This window comes from Uloborus diversus, chromosome 4, assembly GCF_026930045.1.
Source record: "Uloborus diversus isolate 005 chromosome 4, Udiv.v.3.1, whole genome shotgun sequence".
In the NCBI taxonomy this organism is placed as follows: domain Eukaryota; kingdom Metazoa; phylum Arthropoda; class Arachnida; order Araneae; family Uloboridae; genus Uloborus; species Uloborus diversus.
Window position 1 is genome coordinate 193,092,136 of NC_072734.1, and position 15,377 is coordinate 193,107,512.

The 15,377-nt window shown below is 30.9% G+C and overlaps 1 protein-coding gene across 1 annotated transcript in view; it reads left to right on the forward strand.

The window, feature by feature from the left end:
- Window positions 1–12,070, forward strand: part of LOC129221079 (mRNA-capping enzyme-like) — a 58,629-nt gene extending 46,559 nt beyond the window's left edge. The window contains exons 13-16 of the mRNA XM_054855518.1: window positions 679–779; window positions 1,362–1,428; window positions 4,887–5,010; window positions 11,689–12,070. Coding sequence (XP_054711493.1) covers window positions 679–779; window positions 1,362–1,428; window positions 4,887–5,010; window positions 11,689–11,789 — 393 coding nt within the window. The 3' untranslated portion in view covers window positions 11,790–12,070. The remainder of the gene's footprint in view (window positions 1–678; window positions 780–1,361; window positions 1,429–4,886; window positions 5,011–11,688) is intronic.
- Window positions 12,071–15,377: the final 3,307 nt, after the last annotated feature.

Here is a 15,377-nt window from a genome sequence, read left to right on the forward strand (position 1 = left end):
TTCATCAAAAGGAAGCAATTAAAGGGGTGCCCCATAAGAAACTCAAAACTTTTTTAAAAAGTGCATTCTAAGACGCACTCTACGGGCCACTCTTTCTTATCCCTGATTTTTTGATGATTATTGAGCTTCTGACCAAAAAAAGTTATTTTTATTTTCTACTCTATAAAATAGTTTAAATAGAACATCATAAGTTGGCAAAATAAACCAACTTGAAAGGGAAACTTTTCCACCAATTTCTGGGTGAAGGAATTCCTTGAAAACATTCTCCTTGATTGTAGGAATTTTGTGTCCAAGTTCTACTATTGAAAATTTTTGCTGCAGATCAAATTTGAAAATGACAAGTCTAGTCAGAATATAATGTATATAGGTTTTTGGGAAAACTCATTTAGGATAGACTTTAGGGGAAACATTGTTAAATTTATGCTAATAATGCAGGGAAATGAAAAAATTTTGCCATTGGCAAATTTGAGATGGACAGGTTCGACTGTACTAGATATATGCTGGATATATTATCGACAGAATTCCAACTTTCTATTGTCTTGATTCTTGTATTAAAATTTCCTCTTTTTTTTTTTTTTTTTTTTTTTTTTTTTTATGGTTGGATATTGCTGTTCTTTGCTTTCGTGTGTGATACTTCAGTAGCGTTTTCAAATTCTTCATACTGTTCTTTATTTTTAGCCTTATCTTTGTGGTCGCTGTCCCGACACACTCAAATGGAAGCCGGCCAATTTGAATTCGGTGGATTTCAAGCTAGTCATAACACAGCGGACGGGCATCGGGTAAGTGACGAATTTGCCTCCTTTCATTATTGACCGATTTTTAAAGAAACTTTTTTTTGTTCAATATGAGAGTTGATCGAGAGTGTTCTTAGCTAGGTTGCATCTTTGGATGACATTAGTTAACGAAGATATTAATTAAAAACCTTTAAATGATTTTTTGTGATTTTTGCAGTGGAAACATATTTAAAAATTTTAAAATTAGCACGAAAAAAAAAGAGATTTTTTTCCTGCATCTGATGGAATGTGTTTGGAACTTCCATGTTGCATAAAATTCAAATTATAACATTTTTTTAAGACAGATTTTTAATAATGGCTAAGCCTTTATTCACATGATTGATTTCCGAATTCATTGTTAGCTGACAAGGAAATAAAACGCAATGCTTTAAAATGTTCATCTGTTGCCAGTTTCTATGTAATAGCAAATAAAATACTTGACATTGATTTTTAGTAATATAAGGCTTTTAAAAGGATTTTCAATTTTCCCTCTTGATTCTACAGTTGCGACTCAGTCGGATTTTTTTAAAATTTTTAATTTATTAACTTCACCTGAAATATTATATGATATCTTTTCTTATTTTATAGAATATTGCCTACAAAAGTTGGCCTATTGTACGTCGGCGGCATGAATGAACCTTTCGCCGAGTTAAAGGTAATGTATATTGAAGACATAAACAAGGCATCCTCCACTTTTTATGTTATTAATTTTATCAGACAATTGTCTATTTCAGGGGCAGAATAATACAGTCATGCCCATAAATAATGAAGTTGGGTATGGCGAATTTATGGTTATAGCGTAATAGCTTCAGTTCCCCTTCACGTTTTACCCTCTATTATTTAATTTTTATGGCCAAATTGAGTATAAAGCAAAAACAAAGATGTTATTTGGTCCCTTGGGGCTTGGCTGTAAACGAGGGTGACGGTACATTATTTATACTAAAAAATTATTCATTTATTCTGTGGGCAAAGCATAAAATACACATAGGGGAATATGGGCAAAGTGAAATGTTGAAATATTTACTTTGCTTTTAGAGCAACCTATTGGGTAATATTTTAACTATGTAGTAATACATGATGTCTATTCCAGTCAAGAAAAATTACCTCTGAAAATTATAGAATATGACAATACAAGCAATTTTCAAAAATTGATACTTATATTGTAATACAGTAAAACCTCGTTAAGTCGTCAATCAAGGGACCAAAAATTTTTGACCACTTATGCGGAGTGACCAATTATGTGGAGTGGGAAATTAAGGAAGAAAAAAAAAGCCTTACAAATATTCATGAATAGCAGTAGAATTCTGTGAGAAAAACACTAGCTTATGTAATCAATGTCTATAAATTAGTGGAAATATTAAAAAGGGGAGAAAATACTAATGATAGTTACTTTGTTCCATTTTCTCTTACTTATACATTACTAAATAACAACAACTTATTTTACTACATTAATACAATCCTTCAATGTTGATTCATGAAGTTGTTGCTTACGGAAAAGAATGATCTCTTCTAGCATACATCGAGCTTTAAATTCTGTGTTTGTAGTTCTTTGAACGGATGTTAAATACTGACTAACTTTCTCCAAGTATTTGATTTTGTATGTCTTGCTGAAAGGAGTTTGATTCATACTCTTGGCACTCGGCAGAGTCACAGCAAGAAGTATGCTTTGAACGACCAGAACGGAGGATCGAGATTCAACTATCAAACAGCCTTTCAGCTAAGTCCGACACTATTTTCTAAGATCCGATAAGGAAAAGGAATTTTAGAAAACAATTTTTGTGTGACTAGTTAACTGGGTAAAATTAAATTTGGTGACCAGTAAAGGAGAATCATTTTACATTACTGTGAATGAGACCTTGTCGGGACCAAAGAAAAACGACCACTTAACCGGTCGACTACTTACTGAGGTTTCACTGTATTTTGCAAGTCGAAAATTATTTTCGGCCTTATTAAATGATAAAGCTGTTGTAAACAGTTGAAATATTAATTCAGATCTTCTAATATACGGTGCAGTATTTATTCGGTTATTATTAATTGTATTTTAAATATTTTGTACAATAAGACAAGTACATAGGGGGGGGGGGGGCAAAGTGAAATAGTTAATTTCATTTAATTGTTCAATCATTTATTTAATCTCTTAGGCATTTTTTATTAAATTACTCTATTTAAATACCTTAATTTAGCAATTCACTTATTTATTCATTCATTCACTTATTTTCTTATGCATTCACTCTTTTACTAACTCATTTATTCGTCCTCATGCATTAATTAGGTAATTTACTTAATTATTCATTTGTTTATTTATTTATTCTTTCAGTATAATTTCATTTGTTCATTCAACCTCTTATTTGATAACTTACGATGTTGAAACGTAAAGCCGAAAGGCTAAGTTCCGTAAGTCAGTCAACAATATTAATTGCTTACACAAGCAGAGATAATACCACACAGTGGAAGATGCAAAATCAATGTCAATGCGAAGAAATGAACATTGGAAACTTGTTTAAAATCTTACCAAAAATTTATTGTTCCATAAAAACTAAAATAAATAAACTAACAAAAATAAGTTAATAAAAATAAACCCTGGCCATAAGCGGAGGTGGAGTTCACAACTCCCCAACACCTCCCGGACCTAACACATAAGAGGCTGACGAACGCAAAAGATAGAAAGAACGATTGGAATCGTTCACTATTTATACTTGCCTCGTTTGCATATGATTGGGCATCAAAGGATGCCAATCTAAAACTGAAACTTTGCACGTGCCGAAAGAGTTGAGAAGTTAATCTCATTTGAATAAAGTCGATTTTACATTACATTAGGAATGAGAATGTGGTTAAATATCGTTTACCGATGTCTATCATTATTTAACGATTCTTTTGATCAAAAATGCTTTTATAATTGAATAGAAATATTTCACTACAAAAATATTTCATTTTTCACTTTGCCCCATAACAAAAAGGGGGAAATTTTCCACTATTTTTTTAAGTGAAAAATTACTGCCAAAAACAAAAAATACTATTTCAATGAAAGTTTTCTTTATGAAATACATTGTTCGCATTCTATATGTACTGTAATTTTCAAAACAAATTTCCAATTTTTTCATTTTGAAAAAGCTGCCTCATCTTAAACATTTCACTTTGCCCCACATTTCCCTACTATGTCATTTAAATATTGAAAAGAATAATATCGGGTGAAGTTCACTTAAAATTAAATTTATAGAGAGTGGTCACAAGAAATTTTGTATCAACTGTTACTCATTTTGAGTAGGACACTGAAAGTTACTTACTTTCGCTGACTTCTTTAAAACATATTTTTAACATAAATATTACACAAGTAAAACCAACAGCATTGTTTTAGTTGACAACTTAAAATTGTTTTTTGCATAATATAAGTCATTACATACTGTAGCACAGTATATGTGTTACTTTTTGAACAACTTTTTATTTTTTTAATTAAAAAGAAAAAAGATAGTTGAACTCTCTTTATACAACCAGGGTTAATAGGAAAGCACGGCTTAAGAGATCATTTTTTTTAGTAAAGTTTGATTTGCTATTCCATTACTGCATTAAAATGTTGGATACAGCAATGACTAACAAAATTTCTGAGCTTGTTACTAAAAATGTCCGTCCCATTTTTTAAAAATATTTTTTAGAAATTAGTTAGCATCTTGTGTGGTCATAGAAAGCCTAATAGGTGTGTGCAGATATACAATGGAACTAGGCATTTTACTTCAAAATACTGTGAATAGTGAAATTTTCAGAAGCCTAAAAATAACTAAAGTTTTTTTTTTCTGTTCAATTTTAACAAGTAAGATAAATATCTCTTTATATGCAATTGAGTACAAGGCATGTAGTAATTTTTATAACTTGCATATTTTTTTTTTAATATGGGTATGCATTTCTTAATTTTTTTGCAAAATTTTACTTCACAGCTGTTACAAATAACATTAAACAGTTTTTAAATGTTAAAACGCTGAATGAACCGAAAATAATTTAATTTAAAAAAGCTTAGTCTTAAAGTATAATGTATTCAATAAATTGGCTTTGTATATTGAATGCCAGATTTCATACTTTGCTGGTAACATTCATGAAATTCAGCATTCATTTCTTTAACAGATCAATAAAGCCCTGCGAAGCATGGACAAAAAGATCATCGAATGTAAATACGAAGATGGACAATGGGTGTTCATGAGAGAGAGGACGGATAAATCCTTCCCGAACGCATACACCACTGCTATGGGTAAGTTAAAACCTTTCTTCTTCTTAAAAGCACTCGATTTTGAGGAAAGTAATTATACAATGAAATCCTGTAACAACGAACTTCTATGGTCTGGAAATTTTGTTCGCTCTAATGGAATTCATGTAATGCAGTGAAAACTACAACGGGACTAAAAATTTATTTTGCTGAAACGGATATTTCGTTGTATTGGTATTCATTGTAATGGGATATTACTGTATTTTTGAAACTGAATTTGTTAATTGATGGAGGCCAACCATATGGAAACTTACATTGGACTGTTATCAGGGTTTGAAAATATATTTTCGAAAATATCCGATATTTTGATATATATCCAACTAAAGTCTTCAAAATGGTAAATGCATCCTCAGATCACTCTTTATTTTCTTACATTATTCTTGCAATATGCAGGCTTAAAATTAAGATTTCTCTCATTTATATCTAATATTTCATTTTACATTTTAATCAATTTTAATGGCATTCGTTTAGCATTAGCTGTTTTACTCATTTTTCTGCTGTTAGCTACTTTAACTCAGTTGTATGATTTAGGAATACAAAATATGCATTAGTAGGTGCACATGCAAATTAGACATTTTCTTTTCTTCTGAGCAATGTTTAATATTTGATTAGGCACTCTTAATATGATTTAAAATTGTTACATTACTAATAATAAAATAAATATAAAATAATAAAAAAGAAAGATTATATTTTGCTGCATAAATAATGTATTATTCATCATAAAAATATTTTGCATAAGGTTTTGGTTATTTTTAATAATAAATGAACAATATTACTATGATTAATGTACTTTTTATATTAGAAATATCGTAGTTGAAAAAATAAATATCGAAAATATCAAAATATCATGACATTTTCAAAATCAAGATCTGATATATATTGTGATATATATTGCCTGATATACAGTGAAACCTCAATAAGTAGTCAACCGGTTAAGTGGTCACTCCGTTTAAGTGGTCATTTTTCTTTGGTCCCGGAAAGATCTCATTCACAGTAATGTAAAATGCCCTCCTTTACTGGTCACCAAATTTAATTTTATCCGCTTAACTAGTCACTCAAAAATTGTTTTCTAAAATTCCTTTTCCTTATCGGATCTTAGAAAATAGTGTCGGACTTAGTTAAAAGGCTGTTTGATATTTATTTTCCTTGAAATCTCGCTCCTCGCTTCTGGTCGTTCAAAGCATATACTTCTTGCTGTGACTCTGCCGAGTGCCGAGAATATGAATCTAACTCCTTCCAGCAAGACAGACAAAATCTAATACCTGGAGAAAGTTGGCCAGTATTTAACATCCGTTCAGAAGGAACTACAAACACAGAATTTAAAGCTTGATGTATGTTAGAAGAGATCGTTCTTTTCCGTAAGCAACAACTTCATGAGTCAACATTGAAGGATTGTATTAATGTAGTAAAATAAGTTGTTGTTATTTAGTAATGTATAAGTAAGAGAAAATGAAACAAAGTAACATCATAAGTATTTTCAACCCTTTTTAATATTTCCCCACTAATTTATAGACATTTCTTACATGAGCTATTGTTTTTCTCACAGAATTCTACTGACATTCATGAATATTTGTAAGGCTTTTTTTTCTTCCTTAATTTCCCACTCCACATAAGTGGTCAAAAATTTTGGGTCCCTTGAGTGACGACTTAACGAGGTTTTACTGTATATCGGAAACCCTGACTGTAATGCACAAAAATGCCGAATTTTGGGCAGTGTGGTCCAACCCGCATGAGGCCTACTTGTCCATTTTTGTTGGCACTTGCACGTCGATAATAACTAAGCTGAGAACAAAGCACGTAAAAGGAGCGAAAACCTCAACTGATGGACAAAGAAGTGACGCAAATCACTGCAACGCCCAATGTCTCAGCTGCCTCCTCTGCATATGTTCGGCTTCCCAGCTGTTGGGGCCAGGCTTTTCAAGATCAGCCTAGAACAGGGCTTCTCAAACGGTGGGTCGCGAGATGTTCAAGAAAAGTTTAAAGGAAATTAATTGATTGCCTTGTTTTTATTAAAAGAGAGTACACATAAAGCTTTTAATACAAATACAAGTTGGATTTTGTGTTCTATTAGTAGGGTTGCCATCCAAATTTTGCTTCAAAATAGTTGCTTTAGTAGCCTAAATTGTAAAAAAAAGTCGCCTAAATAGTCTCCTCAGCACCATGATTAAGTTGCTTTTTTCACCCATTTAGTTGCTTTTTCCAATATCTTTTAACTATTTACAAATTCAAAAAATACTTAGTGTAACAAAATCACACAACAGAAAATCTTAAAACATAGCTATTTATAGTAAATGCAAAAAAAAGAAAAAAATCAAAACTTAATTTATGTTGATTTTTTTTTTTTTTTTCAATGCTGATCGTTGATTTGTGTACTTCAAAGTCTAGTCTTTTTTTAAAATTAAGAACTGTGAACTAAAATGAGTCAGTTTTTTCATACTACTATTTAAATGTAATAATTAACCCTTCAAGCGGCCGTGACGTAAAATTCCTTCACCCAGCGATGTATCGAAGAGCGGCCGTGTCGAAAAATTTCGCCATGAATATTCTTCCATAGAATTTTACGCCGCAGCCGTTCTCGAAAAAGAATATTCAAGGCCAAATTTTTCGACACGGCCGCTCTTCAATACATCGCTGGGTGAAGGAATTTTACGTCACGGCCGCTTGAAGGGTTAAGCAATAGCTATATAGGGAAAGTAATTAATGTAATAGGTAAAATGGCTTTTGAAATAAGCAAAGTAAACAACAAACTATAGTATAGGGGAGGGGGGCACATGTGAACATGGCACCATGACAACGTCAAGCAAAACATCTTAAAAAATTCTTAAATAATGGCAGGGCCAGTTCTACTTCTTAGCCTAAATTTTAGGGCAAGGACCCAGTTTATGTTCCTGTAGTGACAGGTTTTTTTGTTTTAGCAGATGCTGACGTGATGTTATCAGACTTCTACATGTGAAAACACATTTTAAATTACCTAATAAGCTAAACTTAATTATTGCAAACCAATACATGAACATTCAAGTAAATTTATGACTGTTGTTAATTGTTAAATCAATTTTCATTTCATTTTTTTTACATTTTATATTTTAATGCTATTAGTGATCACTTGAAGCAGTTTCCAGCTAAACGGAGTCAAATTTTCATTTTCATATGAATTTCTCCTAGAGTTCAATTTTTAGTTACGTTCATTTCTATGTGAACATGAAAAAACAAGAAAATTAAATTAGAGTAGCTTTGAAAATATTTATTTTGGGAATAAATTTGAAGATAAACAAGTTTGCTAGCTTAAAATTTCGTTTTTGTACGAAAATACGTAACTAAAAACAACTTAAGAACAAAGTTTTAAAAAAATTAAGAAATTATTGAAATAAAAACCAAAATAAATTGCCCTAAGATTGCATAATTTAAAATATCTAAGACCTTTTAAAATAGTTCAAACACTAACCGGATGCTAAAAGATTTAAATTTCGAACACGGCATGCAATTTTCGGCGAAGCACGTGTTCGACGCTTGAGCGTTTGTTCTCTATATTTTCATTTCTATGTGAACTTCAAAAAACAGGAAAATTAAGTTCAAGTAGCTTTGAAAATATTTATTTTGGACATAAATTTTAAAGTAAGGAAGTTTGCTAGTTTTAATTTTCGTATTTTTACTAAAATACGTAACTAATAACAACTTAAGAGCAAAGATTTAAAAAAAATTAAGAAATTATTGAAATAAAAACCAAAATAAATTGCCCTAAGATTGCAAAATTTAAAATATCTAAGATCTTTTAAAATAGTTCAAACTCTAACCGGATGCTAAAAGATTTCAATTTCGATCACGGCATGCAATTTTCGGCGAAGCACGTGTTCGACACTAGAATGTTAACAAACAAGAACGGCTTTAGTTTTTTGCCGTACAAATTAGGATAACTTAAGTAAAAGCACTGGAGATCATTATTAATAATGCAATTTTATTACAGAAAACGAAAATTGAGCTTTAGGGGAAAAAAAAATCACAATGTGCATCATGTTTTTAGTTTTGGTTTCGCAGAACTTACGATTTTTTTTCGGGTAGGATGGTGGGAGGCATATTAAAGTAATTTTATCCTTAAAAAAGAAAAAAATGATAGTTTAACTTAAAAATTTGATTGATTTGAAAATTTTAAAATTTCCGAGAAAAATCGGGAAAAAAGTCTTTAAAAACCAAGACAAAAACCGGCGATCTATCCCTGTTATAATGTAAAGTAAATAATATCTTTTAACACTTTACAATCCTTGATCCTTGGTAAACACACAAATAAGAAACAACTGCAATCCTTGGATTAACAGAAAACAATCTAAAAATAGTTTAACTGGAACAAAATAACAGTGAATAAAGGGAAAGTTCAAAAGAAGATTCTTTTAGCTCAGACTTTCTACCCCCCCCCCCCTTTTTGCATTTGAATTCTACCTCAGTAGATCGACGCGTTCGCCGCGGCAAAACGCTATTGGCTGAAAACTGTATGATGCAATCTCCATAGTGTGTTAGAATGCAACTGGTTGGCTCAAAATCGTTCTTCCAAATTCTTTTTCAATAAATTTCATAAAATATGAAAAAATAGTCGCTTTTTTTTTGCAAAAAGTCGCCGTTTTTTTAAAAACAGTCGTTTTTGGCCTGTTTTTTGCCAAAAAAGTCGCCATAGTCGCCTAAGGTAAGAAATAGTCGCAAAAGTCGCCTTTTTAGTCGCCAATGGCAACCCTATATTAGTTAGTGGAATGCATAAGCTCATACCAACCTGTGAAGGGAAAAAAAAAACAGGAGATTCCACTAGAGGTATAAGGGTGATTCACCAGTGACATATTTCACAACAAAATTATTAAATAATGCTTTTGAATAAAATGAATACTAGATTTAAAGTGAAATGGAGATTTTTCCCAGACGTAAGCTAATTGGTAGCAGCAAGAAAAATAAAAATACTGCAAAGGAAAAACCAAATGATGAGTAAATTTGCTTAAAGTTTTGTACATTCCATAGAGCGAAAAATCAATATGTAATGAAAGTAAAATATAAAATAAGTAGGTATAGGGTAGTAAATGTTAAAATAACTTCAAACTTTCAAAATAATTGAAATAATTTCAAGATGCAAAGGGATTGAAATCTGCTGCAATTTTCGGCAAAGCATGTGTTTCGTTGAACATGCAATATGAAAAGCTTCCAAAAATAAATTTTTACTAAATGAGTTAGTGGAAAAATTCCTTTCCTCTGACATTGGTGGATGATTAGAAAAGGGCGCCATCTATTGAGAAGAACGTGAAACTCTTTGATGATTGATTGAAATAACTGCAAAAACGGGAGAAAATGTTAAAAAACGGCAAATCTCAGGAGATGGAAGCTAAAAACGAGAGTCTCCCGTTAAAAACAGCAGAGTTGGCAAGTTTGTAAGCTTGTTTTGAATTAATCAATTAAAGGATGTCTTGATTTTGTTTTTAAATTCATCATTATGGAGAATCCTTGTTCACAGTTGTAAGAAAATGGCATGCTGTTGTGGACAGTTTTGGGTATTCCTTTTTTAATACCTATCCAATGTCGACATAAGCTGTGTTAAAAGTTACTTTAGCCGACTGATCACTTGAAATCTCGTTCAGTTAGTTGATCATGATGACGGGCACTTACTGCTGCGAGATTATAAAATCAGTAAGGTCTACTACTGTCTCTTATTATAAAATATTTCAGAAGACAAAAATTTGTTTATTTTACTTGTTATTCATGTTTCTAAGGATAAAACTTAACCATTTGTGTGGTTTTTAGCTATTGTTTTAGGGTTTACGCAGAGTTAAAACTTTGGGGGGTTGCCAAAATGCTTAAGTCTAAAAAGGGGCTCGCATTCAGTGGTGTTCCCATAGGGTTACACTCTATATACTCTCGAACATTTTTTAGACATATAGCGTATACCATCAAGCTTCATAAATTTTCATATTATAACTTATTATGCATATGATCACATACACATGTTGTGCGTAATGGATTACTGGGACTATATCTGTCCAATGGGGTTGTTTCCTTCAGTCAAAAGTACTACTTTTAGTCACTGAAATTGATAGAATAAGCAAAAAAAAAAAAAAAAACATGGACTTGGGAAAATACTTTCATTTTCCCAACAATCCAACAAAATGTCTGATTTTTCAAACAAGGGGTGGCCTTTATGACGTCACAAGTAATGCACTTTGGCACAACTTTCTATTAAGTTTCCACGTTTTGGTAATCAAGAAGCGATTTAAATATTGCACTCTACGCTTGCTATCAACCGCATCGTTGTCAGTGCACGTGAGTAAAGCAAATTAAATATTATATATATATACGTAGTGAATGGCATTTCATCATTTGTGATGTCATCGGCAGAAGTGTAAACAATGAAAGTGCACAGATTAAAATTTAATTTTTATATATTTAACTTAGGATCTGACCATTTTTTAAATAATTTGACTATGTTTTTAAGCATGCTCTTTCAGAAAAAAATACTTTTTTTAAATTTTGGAAACGACCCCATTATGTGAAAAGAAAATACTAAAAATAATTACTCTTTTCGTTTAATCCCATCACTTATCTTATTACATAGTAAATGAATGTGCTCATCAGTTTTTCAGCATTGAGTATGTATATTTTATTCTAATGACTTATAAAAAATATTTCTTTCACCCAAAGGTGTCTGTGAAAGTATCCGTAATCCCGTCACGACGGAACTCCTCTTTCATACCATAGACCGTTATCGTTGGAGGCCTCCACAAAAGCCCACCAGTCATTGAGAAATCTAAGAAGAGTCCCAAGATCTGCAACATTTTAATTTGTTTTTATTTAGGATTCATCAGAGAGGACTTAACCGTTATACTACATTGTTGCTTCAAAAGGTATCGAAAAGAAAAGTATTGTTGATCAAAAGGGTTTTCAGTCTGTTTTTAATCCATGTAAAAATGTTTGAAAACAATTATTCTTTCTGCTTGAAACCTTAAAATAGAGTTTTTGTTAGATGTGTATATTTTGTTTGCCTTCAAGTAATGTATCCTTGAAATAAATCTTTGATCTTAAATGTGTTATATTATTTGTAGCAGAATATTTGATTCAAGTTTTCAATAGTCCCATTTTAAACATGAAAATAAACTTTGTTAGCAATAATGACACCTTATATCCAAAATTCATTTCTAAAACTCTCACTTTATTCACACACACTGTACACACGAAATGAGTTTTAAAAAAGTATTTAAATTATACATATAACTTTTTCCATGTACACATATATTACAAAAATTGGCAATCTTTTTTTTTTTTATTATTTTGTGCAATTAAAAGAGTGAACGCACCAATTCCGAAATATTGCAAAACATGTAATATACACGCTATGCTTCGAATGAAATTTCTCTTAAAAGACCAGCTTTTCTTTCTCCAGAAACATAGCATATATAAAGTTAAATAAATGCACATTAAGAGTATAGTTAATCATGATCAGCTTACGCAAAAATTTAGTAAAATAATGAGTTCAGCATTAACGTAAATAAAAGCTTGAATTACCGAGTTAAAAATAAATTTCAGGTCAAAATAACTTACATTAGTTGGAAATGAAAAATATATATAATATAGATGCATTTCATAGAAAGAAAATCACAAACATCGAAATGTGAATGCTTACACACTGGTGAGGAAAACAAACATGTCTAGTATTTCTTCAGATTTTGACAATGTCATGAGCATTTTCAAACTTAATATTTAAACAAATTTCATTAGTTGAATGGTTATAGACACTGCGCATAAATAACTATGCTTTACAGACACAACGCGGTGAGGTCTTTTTGGGATTTTTGTCATAAATAAAATATGGTAACTTCCCACGAGATAACAAAAATATATTTTTCAAGAGGAATGCAAAAGTTCTTCTCTGATAGAACATGTAAGATAATGATAAGAACATGTAATTTTTCTGAAGATCTTAACATAGGTATATTTTTAAGAAAGAAAAAAAGAATTGAGAAAATTTTTGAAGATTAACAAACAAATGGATTTCTATAGAACTTATGCCCGCCCTCTTTCTGAAATAATTTATTCAAATAAAATAACAGGTACGGTGTCACAAAAGGTTACCTTTCGACTTCTAACTTTACTTATCCACCTAACAAAAACAATTAATTATAATTGCTGATATCCATAACCATACAACTGAAGAAAATCAATTTAAAGACTTGAATAATAATTGAACAATGATAATAATAGCAAAGTAAATTCAATCTTGGTTTTTGGAATGAAAAGTTTTCTTGATTAAAAATATAGAGCATTAGAACATGTTTTCTTTTCAGTCTATGCATTTGGAGTATTGTTTGAGAATAAGATTTCATAGCACGCCTTTCTTAAATTTCTAAGTACTTTAATAATGATCAAGGATTTGATAATTGCTTTACTATAATTAATAGTGTTTTAAGGATCAAACCAAAAAATTTTATCTCTGAAATTAAAATATACTGCCTCTCATTATAACAAGAGTTGCCTACATAGTGTTAATTGTATCGTGTCTCCTAAATACTTCTGCATTGAGGTTTACCACTGTATTATACAAACAGCAAAAAAAAAACTGGTTTTACTTCCTATACATTTTTTAAATACAATAGACTCTCGAAAATCCGAGGTAATTGGAGCTCGCCCCACCTCAAAATACTGAAAACTCGGATTTTCCGAAAAATTCTTTAGACTACATAAGGACATGTGCTCTTTACTTCCTTACGCTGTAAAAAAGAATATTGTCCCCTCTAAAAATTAATCACTTAAATATCAACATAAATTTATGTTTTAATTAACCCTAAACGAGTTTTGGTTATTTTTTTCTTGATATGTGCCTGTACTTGTGTAAACTTGCAGGCAACCAAAAACTGCCCTTTGATCGTCCTCGAATAAGTTTTGATGAGTTTTATCGTGACATTTGTTTCTACAAAACAAAATAATACAAAAGCGTTAGTCATAGATGGATGATAAAATTTCGTGTATACGCCTTGTACAGCGTCAAGTTTTGCACTTTCCCTTTTAAATTACAATCAGATAGCCCAAAAAAGCTGTTTGTTCGTCCTTTGAGGCAAAACAATGTTTCAATTTCAAGTTGTTTTTTGTATCGACCAATTTCCTACATTCTCCAATACCTTTCTTAATCTTTAACAGTCGAAGAATATTTCATGTCATTTGGCAAGTGTTATTGACATAAAACTTTCAATTTCATTTTATTTTCCTTATTGCATATTGTTAGGGAAGTATAAATAATGTATAATCAATCACAGCAAAATATTTCAATTTTCAGATGAAAACATTTTTGTCTATAAAAAGTATACCTTAAAAATAACAACAAAGCACATCGGATTGAGCGGAACCTCCGACTTTTGAGACTCGGATTTTCGAGACTCTAGTGTACTAAAACATTTGCTTAAAATTTTGTCCAGTAAGTTTAAACTAAATCTGTTCGAAAAAAGTAAAATTGTATTTATACTAAGCTGCTTGGTATTGAATTTGGTATTTTGTTATGACATGGATTTGATAACATAAATGGGACAAGATGCAAGAATTGGCAACTATCATTAGAATGATGGAGGCATCGTTTACTGAAAAATGGAATGGAAGTTAAAAAACTGGATATTTATTTTAGAGTTGACTGCTGGATACTCGAAACTTTAGGATGAATCTAATATTTTTTTTCACTCTTGATTAGTCACACTATGGCACATAAATCTTGGCATCGCCTAAGATCTTGACAAAACAAAAAAACAAGAACATCACAATAATAACATTTCTCATCAGTGACTGAACATAAAAACTCTCTTATCACTTCACTTTCTGTACATATATACAATAAAATCTGTGTCCATAATAAGAAGAGAATTACAAACCGGTCTTTTCAGATAACTATTCCGCCGTTACATACTCCTCTATTATAAATAAATGTAATAATTCACTTTTCTGTTGCTGCGATCGACGGTTAGGCACAATATGTACACTATATATAAAGTTCTTTGTCTCGAAGCTGCTCGCAGAAATCCCGCTGAAGAAAACGAAAATTTTTGTCTACTCATTAATACTTTTGGAAAGTGATCAATTTTTGCACACATGTAGTTTTTGCACACTACAAACATAATTAATCTTCTATAAACTTCAAGTTTTTCCTCAAAAATGACTTTTGATGCAAAATAATTTTCAATACCAGCATACAAACTTAAGATTCAAAGATTCAGTAAAGAAGCAAAGGTATGAATTGACATTATTGTTGAGTATAACACATTATTTTATTTAAAGAAAAAAAAATCTTTTTCTGCCATGGTTTTCCCAACCACATTTTAAACACTTCCATGGTTTATTTCTAAAATTAAAAC